The following is a 14,992-nucleotide window of genomic DNA, read 5'->3' as shown; positions in this document are numbered from 1 at the left end:
GATGAATGTGGGTGAAGTAATATCTTTTATCGGATCAATTTCCATTGTGTCTCCTACCAATAGAAGTTGGTCCAATAAAAGATATTCCTCACCCACCTTGTCTCTCTCATCACTTAATAGTAAGTCATGAGATTTGTGAATGGCTATCTTGAGTAAATTCATTTTGTACTTAAGTGATTCCCAAACTAGGGTTCCTGGGCCATTGGTGGTTTGTGGGGCACTTGCTGGTTGTCAGCACGGAGCTGCCTGGTGGTGGTGGCTTTTCTCCTTCTTTATAGCTGCCTCTAGAGGTCTGCTATCTTTTTATCAAAAAGAGTCTGGAGGCCTGTTAAAAGTAACTGCTCAGAAGGAGTTGGAGCCAGCCTAACTGCATCTGCTAGATACTACTTCAGCAGAATAGGAGAGAAATATGAGCCACCCTCAAGGACTAGAAGAAGAGGACTAAGGCCATTGGGGAGTATGTCCAAAAGGCACATGGAGAGAAGAGGACCTGGTGTCTAGGTAGCATATCCAGAGGAGAAGGAAACCAAGTGGCAGGGAAGCATGTGCTTGGAGGATCAGGGGAGGGGAGAATGAGGAACAGATTAAATGAAGAGGAAGAGTTGAAAAAGCATTTACTACAATAGAAACAGATACTTCTACACTAAATACTTTCATATTACATTTTTCTGTAAGCAATTGTTGTAGTTGCCACAGCAATCTTACGTGATTCAGAATGGAAGTGGGAGGGGAGATGTCCTTGAGACAGTCTCTTGAACATAGGGAGCTTCTGTGTGTATGTAATTTAATTTTACAAAGACCTGTTTAACAGATTGACTTTTAAAATTTGAACATAGCAATCAGATATTGTGATAGATGCCAACTAATCAAGCCTGACCGCTGTCATCACTGTTCTGCATGTGACCTGTAAGTAGATGTGATGATCTGTTGTTTAAATTCTCATCTTGAATACTTGTCCCTTATTTTTATTGCTTGCCAGTGGAACTGCATAATGGTAGATCTACTATCTCTGTCCCTCTCCCAGCCCACAGAGCCTGGGCTTCATGTAAGATGTGGAAATCTCTGCTTTTCCCTCTGCTGGAACTGCAACATGCCCTCTGCACCATGGAGAATGGGGCAGGGTTTGTCCTAAGTGTGCTTCTAGCTTTGTAAAATGTGTTCAGTCTGAAGGATCAGTACTGGAGAGTGAAGTGGGTCTGGGCTGTGATACATATGCCAACAGAAATTTCTGTGCATGAAACCTAGCTTGCTTCCCTAGCTGTCAGCCACAAGCATGCTGTGGTAATAACAACATTGTTTCAGGAGAGCTACAGTAGCATTACAGGTCTTCATAACTTCAGAGATATTAGGTTATCCACCAGACACATTCTGCTCCACCTGCAAAATCTATTCTTACAGGCCACTTAAGATTGAGAAGTAAATTGTTAAGTAGACTTCAGTGACTGATCTTGGGTAGATCTATTTAATTAAGAAATCTGATGAATGCATGTGTCTGTCTGGAATTACTGCCCTTTAGCCATGCTATACTAAAGTTGGGAGAAAATGGAATATAGACCATTGGAACTATTGATTATATATTTTTCCATCTTCCTCTGCTCTATCCCAAAGTTATTTTTCTATCCAGCATTTTGATCAGCTTGATTAAGTTGAGTGCCAGGTTGCCAAATTTCCCATACTCTCCACAGCAGCTGTAAGGCATGCTAGTTATTAAAATCAATTCTAAATGTTGATTTTTTCCTCCTCAAATGCTAATGCTGAAGTAAATTGGGGTACAGTGAAAACAGCACCTAATGGTCTATAGAGACAGAGTGTGCCTTGTGCAGTTCAATAATATCCCCTCTTTCTGATTAATGGCTTTTTTGAGCCCTATCTTCTATTTCCCCTGGGCAGAAAGTCTGACAGCTGTGAAATGGGATCTCTGCCTGAAGGGGTGGGATTGAAAAGCAGAAGTAATGGGTATTAAAAGTTGTTTCACAGTTTTTAGGAAGTTTTGAGACCAAATATTTGAATTAGAAAGTAAATGTATTTTGTACTTTACTTGTTATTTTAATTAATTGGAAATGGACTTTCTTTTACAGGTGTGTACTAAAAATGGACCATCATTGTCCTTGGTATGTTTGGTTTTTTTAAATGAATATAAATAATATTGAAACAATTGATCAAATTCTGCACACTCTTACACCAAAGTAAATATGTAATAAATCCATTGATTTTTAGTGGAATTTCTCCAGATTCAGACATGTATAAATGAGAGAAGCATATTTCCTAAGCTTATAGCAATGCATATTGCAAGGCAGAATTGTAGGTCTAAGAAACCTAAATATGTACATACATATAGATGCACATCAGAACTAACCAGGTTAAAAGAAATGAGAGAGGCTGAGATGCTGCTTTATTGTGTTTAATTCAGTACTGTATGTGTCAAGAGATAAGAATCTATTTTACTAAATTGTGAAAATCAACTTCTTAAATGAATTCATTCCCAGATATCAAGTTGGTCAGCTCACTTAACATTGCCCCGGTTAACGTTGTTTCGCGGATACATTGCTGATCTATTAGAGAACATGCTCCTTTAAAAATGCTCCCTTATAATGTTGCTTGGCAGCCGCCTGCTTTGTCCACTGCTTACAGGAAAAGCAACCGGTTGGAGCGAGCTAGTGTGGGCTTGGACCCACAGTGGGCCGGCAGCCCCCCATCGGCTCCCCTAAGTTCCCTGTGCTGCAGCCTCCCAGCAGGCTATCAATTGCCAGGCAGTTCAGCTGTCCCTCCCCTCCCACTACCGTGTGCTGCTCCTGCCCTCTGCCTTGGAGCTGCTCCCGGGAGCCTCTTGCTTGCTGTGGAAGGGAAGTGGGACGCTGATGTCAGGGTGTCCCCTGTACAGGTCCTGTACCCCATCTCCACAGAGCAGAGGGGGGGACACGACAGTCCTCAGGATGAAGGGAGCTTGCTGGCAGCAGCTGCTGTCTCAATTTGCTGATCTACTTAAAAAGGCAGTGTGCTTAGAGTGGGATCAGCATACTTAACGGGGCAACGCGGAAGTCTCTTTCTATTTCACACACACACACACACACACACACACACACACACACACACACACACACACACACACAGAGTGTGTGTCTGTCTCTCTTGCACGCACACCCCCCCCGGCACTTTTTGGAAAGTGGAGGGAGTGGTGCGCTCCAGTGGGATAGCGTGGGTTCATCATCACGTTCAGTTTCGGCGTGGAATGTTTGCAGCCACTGCCATGCGACTCTTGTGTCTCTTCCCTCCATTCGTGCTGCATTTTAGAGTGTGAGGCTACGTTAACAACAATGTGTTAACCCTGGAGGGCTCAGCCAAATGCTAGTTCATCATTTAGCAGTAAGGCATTCCCTGGGAAATATCCCACCCTTTGACTCCATTACCTCAACCAAGCTTCACAATCATCATTGCTGTGTACAGTATTAAATTGTTTGTTTTAAAACTTATAGTTTGTGTATGTGTGTGTGTGCGCGTGAATATATATATATATATATATATATATATATATATATATATATATATATATATATATATATATATATATAGCCTTTTGTCTGGCGAAAAAAAATTTCCTGGAACCTAACCCCTCCCCCCTTTACATTAATTCTTATGGGGAAATTGGATTCACTTAACATCGTTTCGCTTAAAGTAGCATTTTTCAGGAACATAACTACAACGTTAACCAAGGAGTTACTGTATTACTATATTTTTCACCCATGCAGGATTCATTTCAGGGTGTAGAATTGCAACCTGGACATGTAGTCCCTATTGAATATCATGCAGTTTTTATTCCCCTACACATGACGTGCCATCCCAGCAGATATTGCAAGTTGTGGTAAACATTAATAGATGTTCTAGGGCCTAATGTGACATCCATTGAAGTCAATGGAAAGGCTCCCAGTGGATCAGGCCCCTGATGTCTGGCAAGATTTCATACTTTTATATAAGAAATATGGCCAGAAATGGTGTTGGTCATCAGGCTGCTCTTTGTTCAGCAAAATTATTTCAGTGGCAGGAGTGATGGGAGGAGCCCAGAACACCTGTTTTAAGGGAATATTCTTTAAAATGGGGATTTTAAAATGTTAAATCTTAACTTTTTCATTGATGGAAAGTTGTCCCAATTGATAGACTGCTGAAACCATGCACATACGGTGATGCCCCACAAAAACAGTTTGATTAATCTTTATAACATAGTGATCTCTCTCTTTCTCTTTCTTTTTTAGGGTGAATAACTGTGTGGGATTTTCTAACTACAAATTCTTCCTCCTGTTTTTATTATACTCCTTATTGTACTGTCTGTTTGTTGCTGTTACGGTCTTGCAGTACTTCATAAAGTTTTGGACAGTAAGTTTTGCTTTTTGTTAAATTTGCATGCATTACTGAAATCTATATCAGAGCATCATGTCATCCATTTTTGTCTGTTTTGTGGATCAGTACCATCAACAACAATAGCATCACTTGAGGTGACTGAAGCAAGAGAACCTTCTGAAATTAAATGAATTAAGTTCTACATTGAGTAGAGCTGGACAAATACTGTGGGAGAGTAGAGAGGGTGGAAATTCAAAAACAATAAAGTACAACTTCTCTGATGTCAAAAATTGAGCAGCACAGCTCAATTTTTCAAATATGTATGTTGGATACTTAGCTTCTTATCAAACCAGAGTAAAACAAATGATGGAAAATATTGTCAGATTTGAATAACAAATTCAAGGAAATAGAAATCTACTTGTGGATATTCTGTGAGCAGAAGAGACAGCTAAATTTGCCTATTCATTGTGAATTTGTTTGGTTTTAATACTGAGAACTTATAATGGCAAATTTCAATTTGAGATTTGTAGCGTTTACTGACCAGACATGGCCATTATAAGAAGTTATGCAAAGTATGTGCAGTGTTAATACTGTTTACTTTCACTGCAACTGTTTTCAGTGTTCAAGTGGATAATATGCACTTACTCTATTACACAAATTCATTTGAATAGAGTCTTATTAGTGGAAGCATCCTTATACATTATATTTTATACCAGTTCTCTTCCAGAGAGAAGTGCATATTCCAGACTCAGTAGAGTATCTTCTATTTCATTCCCTCTCCTAATATTAAAGGCTTGCATTATGCCTACTGTCCTTCCTGTTACGTAGGACTAGATGTAGTTACCTTCAGAATTCAGCTAATGCTACTGAAAAATAATTGAATGGAAGAATTGTCATCAGTGAAAGGCTCTTTGCAACTTTTAAAGCTTGTGACTGCCTCTTAGACACAAATTGCCATCTGTGCAGCTGTGCAAAACAGTAATTATCCTCAGAGCTGTAAGGATGACAGTTTTTTGAGCCTAAAGATGTAGCTATATCAGGGATCTCTTTCTTTGTATAAGACTACACGATACATTCGGAGTAGCTACACTTGAAACAGTTGTTCTTTTGATGTCTAAGAAAGACAAATGGTGTTAGTAGACATCCAGGCTGTACACCCAATTCTACGAAGTGCTACGTTTCAGTATGATATATCGATTTCACATTGTGGCCCATCAGTGTAGAGCAAAAGAACTCGGGGAACTGAGTGTCAGTGCCTTGCAGGATCAGGCTCTATGATTGTATTCAATCGGACATGTTACTGATTTCCTCATTAAAACATTGCCTTGGCAAAATTCCCAAAATGTAATGGTCTAACTCTGACATTCAATCTTATTGAATATATTCTATTTAATCTTTAATTTGTTTGTGAAAGTGGCTCAACGTGGATGTGGCCCTCTGTATTTTACAGATCAGTGGAGGAGCAGACATGCAAGAAAGAGAACTGATTTGCTTTGTCACCTCACTTCATAAGTCTTATTACAGTGGAAGTCTTGTGTTTGGACATTAGGCCATAATGAGCATTACTTAATACCACCCATTTACAGAAAATCTCTTCCAAAGCCCATCAGACACAATAGTGGAGTGGACTTCTCTGAATGAAGAGAGGGAACTTAAGAGTTTCTTGTGTAATCATTAGTCTTCACTATTTCCTGCAAGAATGTGCCATTTCTGATGATTGACTGTTTAAAAAAAAAAAAAAAAAAAAAAAGGTGGTCTTATCTTACTCAGCAGTACTGCTACATTTGTATATTCAATTATATCTGTTTGCTTTAGTGATTAAAACAGGTATGTGATGCTTCTTATGTCTGGTAGCACTGCACAGCCAACATACTTAGAAAGAGTGAGCAGGATTCAGTACATCAGCAACAGAACTGTTTTGATTATGAGAATGGGTCTAATTTGGCAAGCAGAACTTTGATATTCAAGAGTGGAAAGAACCCATCTTGATAAATTTCAAAATGAGGTTGCTGGACTTGCAGTAGGAAAAACATCTTTTAATTGTAAACTTGCACAACTTGTTATCAAAATCAGTGAGACACAAAATCCTGAATTCTTTCAATGCTTTTCTTACAATCATTTTTCAGAGAAAAACTATACTTTATACCTATATTCAAGCCACTTATACACTCCTGAATTTAATGAACCTAAAATTATAATAAGAAAAGGAGTACTTGTGGCACCTTAGAGACTAACAAATTTATTAGAGCATAAGCTTTCGTGAGCTACAGCTCACTTCATCGGATGCATTTGGTGGAAAAAACAGAGGAGAGATTTATATACACACACACACAGAGAACATGAAACAATGGGTTTATCATACACACTGTAAGGAGAGTGATCACTTAAGATAAGCCATTACCAGCAGCAGGGGGGGGGAAAGGAGGAAAACCTTTCATGGTGACAAGCAAGGTAGGCTAATTCCAGCAGTTAACAAGAATATCAGAGGAACAGTGGGGGGTGGGGTGGGAGGGAGAAATACCATGGGGAAATAGTTTTACTTTGTGTAATGACTCATCCATTTCCAGTCTCTATTCAAGCCTAAGTTAATTGTATCCAGTTTGCAAATTAATTCCAATTCAGCAGTCTCTCGTTGGAGTCTGTTTTTGAAGCTTTTTTGTTGAAGGATAGCCACTCTTAGGTTTGTGATCGAGTGACCAGAGAGATTGAAGTGTTCTCCAACTGGTTTTTGAATGTTATAATTCTTGACGTCTGATTTGTGTCCATTCATTCTTTTACGTAGAGACTGTCCAGTTTGGCCAATGTACATGGCAGAGGGGCATTGCTGGCACATGATGGCATATATCACATTGGTAGATGCGCAGGTGAACGAGCCTCTGGTAGTGTGGCTGATGTGATTAGGCCCTATGATGGTATCCCCTGAATAGATATGTGGACAGAGTTGGCAACGGGCTTTGTTGCAAGGATAGGTTCCTGGGTTAGTGGTTCTGTTGTGTGGTGTGTGGTTGCTGGAGAGTATTTGCTTCAGATTGGGGGGCTGTCTGTAAGCAAGGACTGGTCTGTCTCCTAAGATCTGTGAGAGTGATGGGTCGTCCTTCAGGATAGGTTGTAGATCCTTGATGATGCGTTGGAGAGGTTTTAGTTGGGGGCTGAAGGTGATGGCTAGTGGCGTTCTGTTGTTTTCTTTGTTGGGCCTGTCCTATAGTAGGTGACTTCTGGGTACTCTTCTGGCTCTGTCAATCTGTTTCTTCACTTCAGCAGGTGGGTATTGTAGTTGTAGGAATGCATGATAGAGATCTTGTAGGTGTTTGTCTCTGTCTGAGGGGTTGGAGCAAATGCGGTTATATCGTAGCGCTTGGCTGTAGACAATGGATCGAGTGGTATGATCTGGATGAAAGCTAGAGGCATGTAGGTAGGAATAGCGGTCAGTAGGTTTCTGATATAGGGTGGTGTTTATGTGACCATCGCTTATTAATAATAATAATTATTATTATTATTATCATTATTATCACCATGAAAGGTTTTCCTCCTTCCCCCCCCCTGCTGCTGGTGATGGCTTATCTTAAGTGATCACTCTCCTTACAGTGTGTATGATAAACCCATTGTTTCATGTTCTCTGTGTGTGTGTGTGTATATAAATCTCTCCTCTGTTTTTTCCACCAAATGCATCCGATGAAGTGAGCTGTAGCTCACGAAAGCTTATGCTCTAATAAATGTGTTAGTCTCTAAGGTGCCACAAGTACTCCTTTTCTTTTTGCGAATACAGACTAACACGGCTGTTACTCTGAAACCTAAAATTATAATGAGACTAAAATAGTAGACCATTTTAATAAGTCTTCTGTAGAGCGATGGTGGCACCTTCATCAGCATGGCTTGCAAAATTCACTTGCCTGTGGTGAGTAGGAAGCTTTTCTAGATGAATGCCATCAACTTCTGCAGAATCTAAGACTTGATTGCTATGTGTGATTTGTTTTCTTTAAAATATTCTAGTCTCAGTAGTTACAAAAAAAAAACAAAACACACTTCCAGATATGAACCAGGTATAACTGATGTGGTGCTATCTGAAGACTAAAAAGAAAAGGAGTACTTGTGGCACCTTAGAAACTAACAAATTTATTAGAGCATAAGCTTTCGTGAGCTACTGCTCTAATAAATGTGTTAGTCTCTAAGGTGCCACAAGTACTCCTTTTCTTTTTGCGAATACAGACTAACACGGCTGCTACTCTGAAACCTATCTGAAGACTGTCAGCTTCACTGGTTCTGCTGCTGCTGCTTATATCTCTCTCACAAAGCAAAGTGAAAATTGATCAGGCTTGTTAGTTTTCACTGTGCCTGTTGGGGACCTTTGAGATAGCACTGACCCAACATGGACAAGTTTTAGATGAAATTTACTCTGCTGCATCTTGGGAAAGCTCTGAGCAAAGACAGAGATGGAAAACAGAGCCTGGTACAGGGGTTCTTAGATTTTAAAGTGATGAGACCATATATAGGTACATAGGTAGGATAACTGCGACAACACCACCCTCACAATAGCCAGTAGGCTCTGTGACCAGAGTTGGGGAACAGAGCTATTTCTTTCTTCCAGCAGCCAGTGGGGAATGGGAACTTCAGACTTACCAAGCATACATTATGTGGACACTACAGAAAAGGAGTCCTCGAGCAGGTCTAAGGACAACATCCTAGTAGAAATCCCATATCTCCTTTTGCAACAGTTGCAGGCAGGGAAAGGAAGACTGTGGGAGGAGCTTAGATTCTCACATGGGCATTGCTACTAGCCAATAGGGCCCTTCATTTTCGTTGAGTCCTCAGGCTATTAGATGTTTAGAAAATCCCTATAATTGAGAGTGCCTGTGTGGAATGAGGGCAGTATGAAGAGAACAATGAGAGAAGAAAATATTCCATGGGGAAGATGAATAGAAGTAACAGGAGAGGAGGAGCTTGAAACAACTTTTTTTTTTTTTTTTTTTTTTAAATCCACTGGGCTATTTTGTTATGTGAACAATCAAAAAATATCTTTACCAAAATGAGTTCTGCCCAAGTTAGGTAAACAATTTCTAAAGTTCAGAACAGCAGCAGCAATTTAACCACAGTATTGACCACATCCTGATCAAATTTTATTTCAAAAACTAAATATTTTGCTTTGAGAAAATACTGTTCTCCAAGAATTAGTTTCTGTTTTACAGAAATATAATTCCAAAATAGCCAGGTGGATTTTTTTAAAATTGTTTATATAAAAAAAAAAGTTGTTTCAAACTGAAGATGTGCCATATTTCATGAAAATTGTATTATAATTGCTATCAATCCTTGAAAATGTGTTTTTACAGTGGAAAAACTGACATACCTTGAAGTTCTCATACTTTTATAGTTTTGAGAATTTGTCTCTTATTACTTAGCCTGTAAACTGATGACAGACCCTTGGCTATCCTGCCTTCCTGGAATAAAAAGCACCTATGTAATTTTCTTGTTTACTCTGTGGATCTGTATTTCTTAATCTTCAAGCTGTGTCCCCCCTGTGTCTTGGGTTGGAAAGAGGCTTGGCTACCCCAATGTAGTTCAACAGAGAGAAGCAATTGGAGTATCTCCTCCACTGACCCTGATGTCAAGAGGTCAAAACATGGCTGGCTCTCTTGAAGAAAGGAGAGAATGGGAGCCCTAAGAAAAGGAAATTATCAGTAACTAAAATGGCCCTACGTAAAGATGTTGGGAGGTCAAGGAGCCTAGCCTTGATGTGTTGGTGGAGAAAGCAGTTGTACCTTGCTCTCTCAGGCCTTGTCTAGGCTTGGATATAAGATGTGCTGTTAACTAACACGTTTTAAAAGTCTTGTTAGACAAGGGACGCTGCCTTTAACATGTGCTAAACTGTTCAAGTTAAAGCTTAGGCTTTTGTTTGATCAGCTTTACATATGTTTAAACCAGTGGGTCTTGCCCACTCTAGACTTTTAAAATTATAGCTAACGTGTGCTAACATCGCACTTGAAATCCAAGTTTAGAGAGGGCTTTATTGTTGTAGAAGGGGAAGCCTAGAGTTTTTCCGTTAAATGGTGGGAGGCATCCCAGATCAACGTGTAAGACCCTTTTGCCTTCACGCAAAAGGACATTGTGGGAGAGGGAACATTATCACACGTGCATTTGTATGGGCAGTTTTTTAATTTTTTTAGCTATGACTAGAGAAAACAAGAGAGAAACCATTTTATTCTGCCTCATTTAGAGCCCATTCCTAAATGCTTTACTTCCCCAGAACAACTGAAAAACAAACATCATCTTTGAGTGGAAAAATTTTCCCTTTTCATATTTACAACCCCCTGATTGACAACTCCACCCTGTGGTAATGAGTATATTGGAAATGCAGATAGATGTGTAATCACTAAACTGTACAGCATTTGTTTTGCACCTCCCAGGTATGCTGAGCTTGAGTTATTTTCCTGACTCCTGAATATTCTGTTCATATTCAATGTTTTTTAAACCTCAGCTACAAAATTAAAAGACTGCTAGATGAAAACTACTGATGGAGAGAGCACCTGATGCAACTGTATTGAGAAAGCTGAAGAAACATGTTGAAAGTGCCCTATACACGGTATAAATGTTGCCAGTTACACACACACCAACAGAGCACTTTAGGCTTTCAAAAAGAGTTGGCAATCTGTTCCTATGCACTTTGCTCCAATTTTCTTTTGAATGAAAGATAAGACTTCTAATGGGCATTAGAACTCTGCATGTTTTAGAATACATGTGCACACTAACCATTGCTTTTTGAACAAAGCGTGTGCTGTTTTCAAACATTTGTCTTGAAGTAATACTGGTATATAATAAATTGTCTTTGTTTGCGCAAAGCTTTGCCGCAGGAAATCTGCAGAGAATTGTCCAAAGGTAAAATCCTGTGTTGATGTGATTAATATAGAAATTGTTCCTACTGTGTTTTTTCTAGTCCATTCATTTGTGATAGCTGTTTACATTGTTACCTAATGGAAAAAAACATGTAATCCTTTCTCCGTATAAGACAGGTGGTATAGAGTCTTTGTGTGTTTGATTTAATTGAAATGTATGGCAGATAACTTAGAGAAGAAATCAACATCAGATAAGTTTGTGCTGGATGGGCTAATGGAAAATTAAATGGCAATAATGCCAACTACACCTCTGGATAAAAATAGATACTCTAATTTCCGAATGCTGTTAAAGGTCAACTTCTTAAAAAGTATTGAGTTTTTGAGCTTATGTAATTAAACTATTTATTATTTAAAAACCCATTGGCCTATTGCGAAAGTATACAGCAAAGCCTAAAAACAGATAGGGAAGAAAGTGAATGCCTAATATTTGTTTGTTTTTTAAAATCATGTTTTGTATCTGACGTACTGAAATTGTAGTTCAAGAAAAGCTGATCTACATAAAAGTGTGATCTCCATAATTTTGCTATGGGCACAGGCCTGTTGTAGTTTGCTGTGTAAGTGCGGCTGTGTTTTAAGATGGTCTAACTCAAGCAACTAGGCCTAGATCAACCAAGGGGACTTAGCCCTGCTACGTAAGCTAGCCAGTAGGAATTGGAGGAGGGAGTTGGGCTTAGGCAGCTCTCTCACTTTGACGTTCTTGACCATGAACCTCATAGATTCCAAGGTCAGAAAAGACCTTTGTGATCATTTAGTCTGACCACCTGTATAACACAGGCCATAGAACTTCCCCAGAATCATTCCTTTTGAACTAGAGCCCAGGTCTCCTACCTCCCAGGTGAATGCTCTGACCACTGGGGGGAGCCACAGGCATTAGCAAGTCCTCCTACTCTGTTTTATGCAGGGCCCAATCCAGTAAGTGTGCTCTTAGGTGACCTTTGAGAACATCCAGGATGTGGGTGCTATAGGTAACCTAGGTGTTGGAATGCCCAGTTTGAAGATCTCGCTGGGGCTTAGGCATTGAGCAACTCAGGACTTGCACGACTTTGCACATGCTCACTGGCAGAAATTTAGGCACCTAGGGAATTTAAGCACTTTCAGGATTAAGCGGCAGCTGAGCAAAGGGTTTGAGGATCTAAACTTTGGACTTAGGCACCTAAATACCTTTGTGGATTTAGCCCCTAATGTTTCCAACATTTAAAAATATTTTAGACAAGACGTGTAACTAGTCCCGTTCCTCTCTACTTTTGCTGCCAGTTTGGGGGCATATTAACAGGGACACTGTCAGGCCCTGTTAAAATCTAGTCAGTTTTTAAATTAAAAGTAGTTTAAGCACCTTCCCTGAGTCCCTCTCGGGGATTCTTATGGTTTCACAGTCCAAATTTTCCTGTTTCTAAAAACAATTTTCCCTCCCCTGTTGCTGTGTGGAAGACCCACCCTAACATGAAAGAAATTATACCAAAAGTGCTATCAAATGTACAAAGCAAATACTGCTCACTTCCAGTTATGCTGGTGTTTAAGAGGAACAATAGGTAAAATTCAGACAGAATGGGGTTACCATCAGGCTAATCACTGCGATCCACTACTCTGAACCAGCTTCAGATAATATGGAAGAGAGGCTTAATAGTGACACTGCATATTATGCAAAGTGAAGGGAAAAAAGCTTCAGGGGGAATAAGTGTAGAGTAGAATGTTTAGTGAGGATGCTGGATTATTTGCTTAAAAGGGTTAATATTAATCTTCATTTTTTTTTCTCCCCCAGAATGATCTGCCAGACTCGCATGCAAAATTCCATGTACTTTTCCTTTTCTTTGTGGCTGCCATGTTCTTCATCAGCATACTGTCCCTTTTCAGCTACCACTGCTGGCTAGTCAGCAAAAACAGATCAACAATAGGTCAGTTACTTGGAATATGTAGTTGCCTTTTGGCCAGAAAACTGATACTGATGTGAGCATGAGTTCTGCAGGAAGTGGCATAATGTTTAAGGGAAATTCTAAAATCCTGCAGAGAGTAGAACATTTTCAGTGGAAGTAATTTAACTGAAAGGTTCTGTTGTGAGATAATTGAGTGTAAAGAATTATCTGTTTGGAACCAAAGGTGTGGGTGCACAATGGATGTCAGTTATTTGTTTTATCTTTTTGTTGTATTTTTGTATGGCGCCTAGCATAATAGGTCCCTAATCCCTGATTGGAACCCATAGTTTACCGCTGTACAAATCATTTGTATTACAGTAGCACCCCAGGGCTCCACCTGAGATCTAGCACAATGGGGCCATGGTGGTGTACGTAGATAGAGAAAGACACAATCCATGCCCCAGAAATCTTATGAGGTAGATAGGGAATAAAAGAAGGGACCTTGCTACTAGAAAACTTTTTTTGTAAAACACTCAAAGTAATACGGAAAAATGGAAATATTGACAAATATTTCTTGACTAACATAATGATGCTTCCCTTGCCTGCTGTAAACTGAGTCTTGCTGGTCAGTACAATGGGTATTTTTTTCTACCATGTATTCAAGTTAAAGTACTTGGCTAACATCTTCAAAAGCGCTTATGTGATTTTTTGGAGCCCAAGTCCTATTGATTTTTTTTCAGTGATTTTTCAGATTTTTTTATCAATCGGATTATTCACTCAGCTCTAGTTGCAGCCTTTCCTTCTGATTGTGGACTTTGCTTCTGTTAGACAGGCCTTCTCGCATCAAGATTAGACTATTGCAATGCACTGTACATGGGGCTATACTTTAAAACTATTTGGAGATTGAAGCTGGTACAGAATGCAGCAACTCCCTTATCAAACAGCATCTTGCTGGGAGTATGCAACATGGTGCTCTTGGTACTAACTGCTTAGTGGTTAATTTATTTCTAGATTAGTTTTAATGCTGCAGGTAGTTATTAGACTAATTATAGTCAGGGTCTCAGATTTTGTATTAGTATTCTTTTTACTGTCAAATGTAAATAAAATAAAATAATAAAATAGACATGTTATGAAAGCACGTCCCATATCAAATTTAAAATTTTACCCTTCATTGCTGTTATGTCACTTACCGTGTTAGATCTTTGCCATATTTTTAATTGCTAAAACTTGACATCAGTGTTTTTCTGTAATGCATTTTAAGGCATTGTTGATATTAGTTTCACTAAACTCACTGTCTGAATGTCATGTATTTTTCTGTTGCCTACAGTAATCATAGTAATGAAGAGAAATTGTTTGTTCATTTCCATGCTTTTGAAGAACGTTGCTTTGTTTAAAATTGTTAATTTCCTTTTTTAAACAGAAGCATTCCGGGCACCCACATTTCGAAATGGCCCTGACAAAAATGGCTTCTCTCTCGGATGTAGCAAAAATCTGAAAGAGGTTTTTGGAGATGAAAAGAAGTATTGGTTGCTGCCTGTTTTTACAAGGTATCAACCCTTATGGGACCCATGGATTCCACTACTTTAAAAAACAAACAAACTATGCATAACTCCTGGAATTTAGGGGTTGGTGGGTGAAAGTGTACAGTAAGCAGCTGAATAAACTTCACTGAGGACCCTAATCTTAAGAGTTAAACCCTGAGCATACGGGAGCTTAGGGCCCTGCCAAACTGAGATGTTGAAAACACTTCTTGAACAGTGTTTAGAAAGATGGTAACAGTTTCAAATGACAGTGGGCTGGTGCCTTACTTACAGCAGGAGCCCAGTAACACAAAGGACCAGACCAATGAACTCTCAGGCTTCATCTATGCTACAAAGAACACAGATGTAGGATGACATTTTTTAGACACAATTTTAAAAATAGCTA

At 39.3% G+C, this 14,992-nt stretch overlaps 1 protein-coding gene across 3 annotated transcripts in view; it reads left to right on the top strand.

The window, feature by feature from the left end:
• Nucleotides 1-14,992, top strand: part of ZDHHC20 (zinc finger DHHC-type palmitoyltransferase 20) — a 73,015-nt gene that overhangs the window by 46,669 nt on the left and 11,354 nt on the right. For 2 of the 3 annotated variants that reach the window (XM_038407843.2, XM_043504290.1), the window contains exons 5-9: nt 837-906; nt 2,079-2,111; nt 4,248-4,368; nt 12,976-13,108; nt 14,487-14,613. In XM_038407843.2, coding sequence (XP_038263771.1) covers nt 837-906; nt 2,079-2,111; nt 4,248-4,368; nt 12,976-13,108; nt 14,487-14,613 — 484 coding nt within the window. Of the gene's footprint in view, nt 1-836; nt 907-2,078; nt 2,112-4,247; nt 4,369-11,163; nt 11,200-12,975; nt 13,109-14,486; nt 14,614-14,992 lie in introns of all 3 variants that reach the window. The other variant, XM_038407834.2, reaches the window with a different exon arrangement.

Source organism: Dermochelys coriacea, chromosome 1 (genome assembly GCF_009764565.3).
Source record: "Dermochelys coriacea isolate rDerCor1 chromosome 1, rDerCor1.pri.v4, whole genome shotgun sequence".
NCBI lineage: Eukaryota > Metazoa > Chordata > Testudines > Dermochelyidae > Dermochelys > Dermochelys coriacea.
The sequence above is the reverse complement of the archived record's forward strand: the minus strand, read 5'-3'. Positions and strand labels throughout refer to the sequence as shown.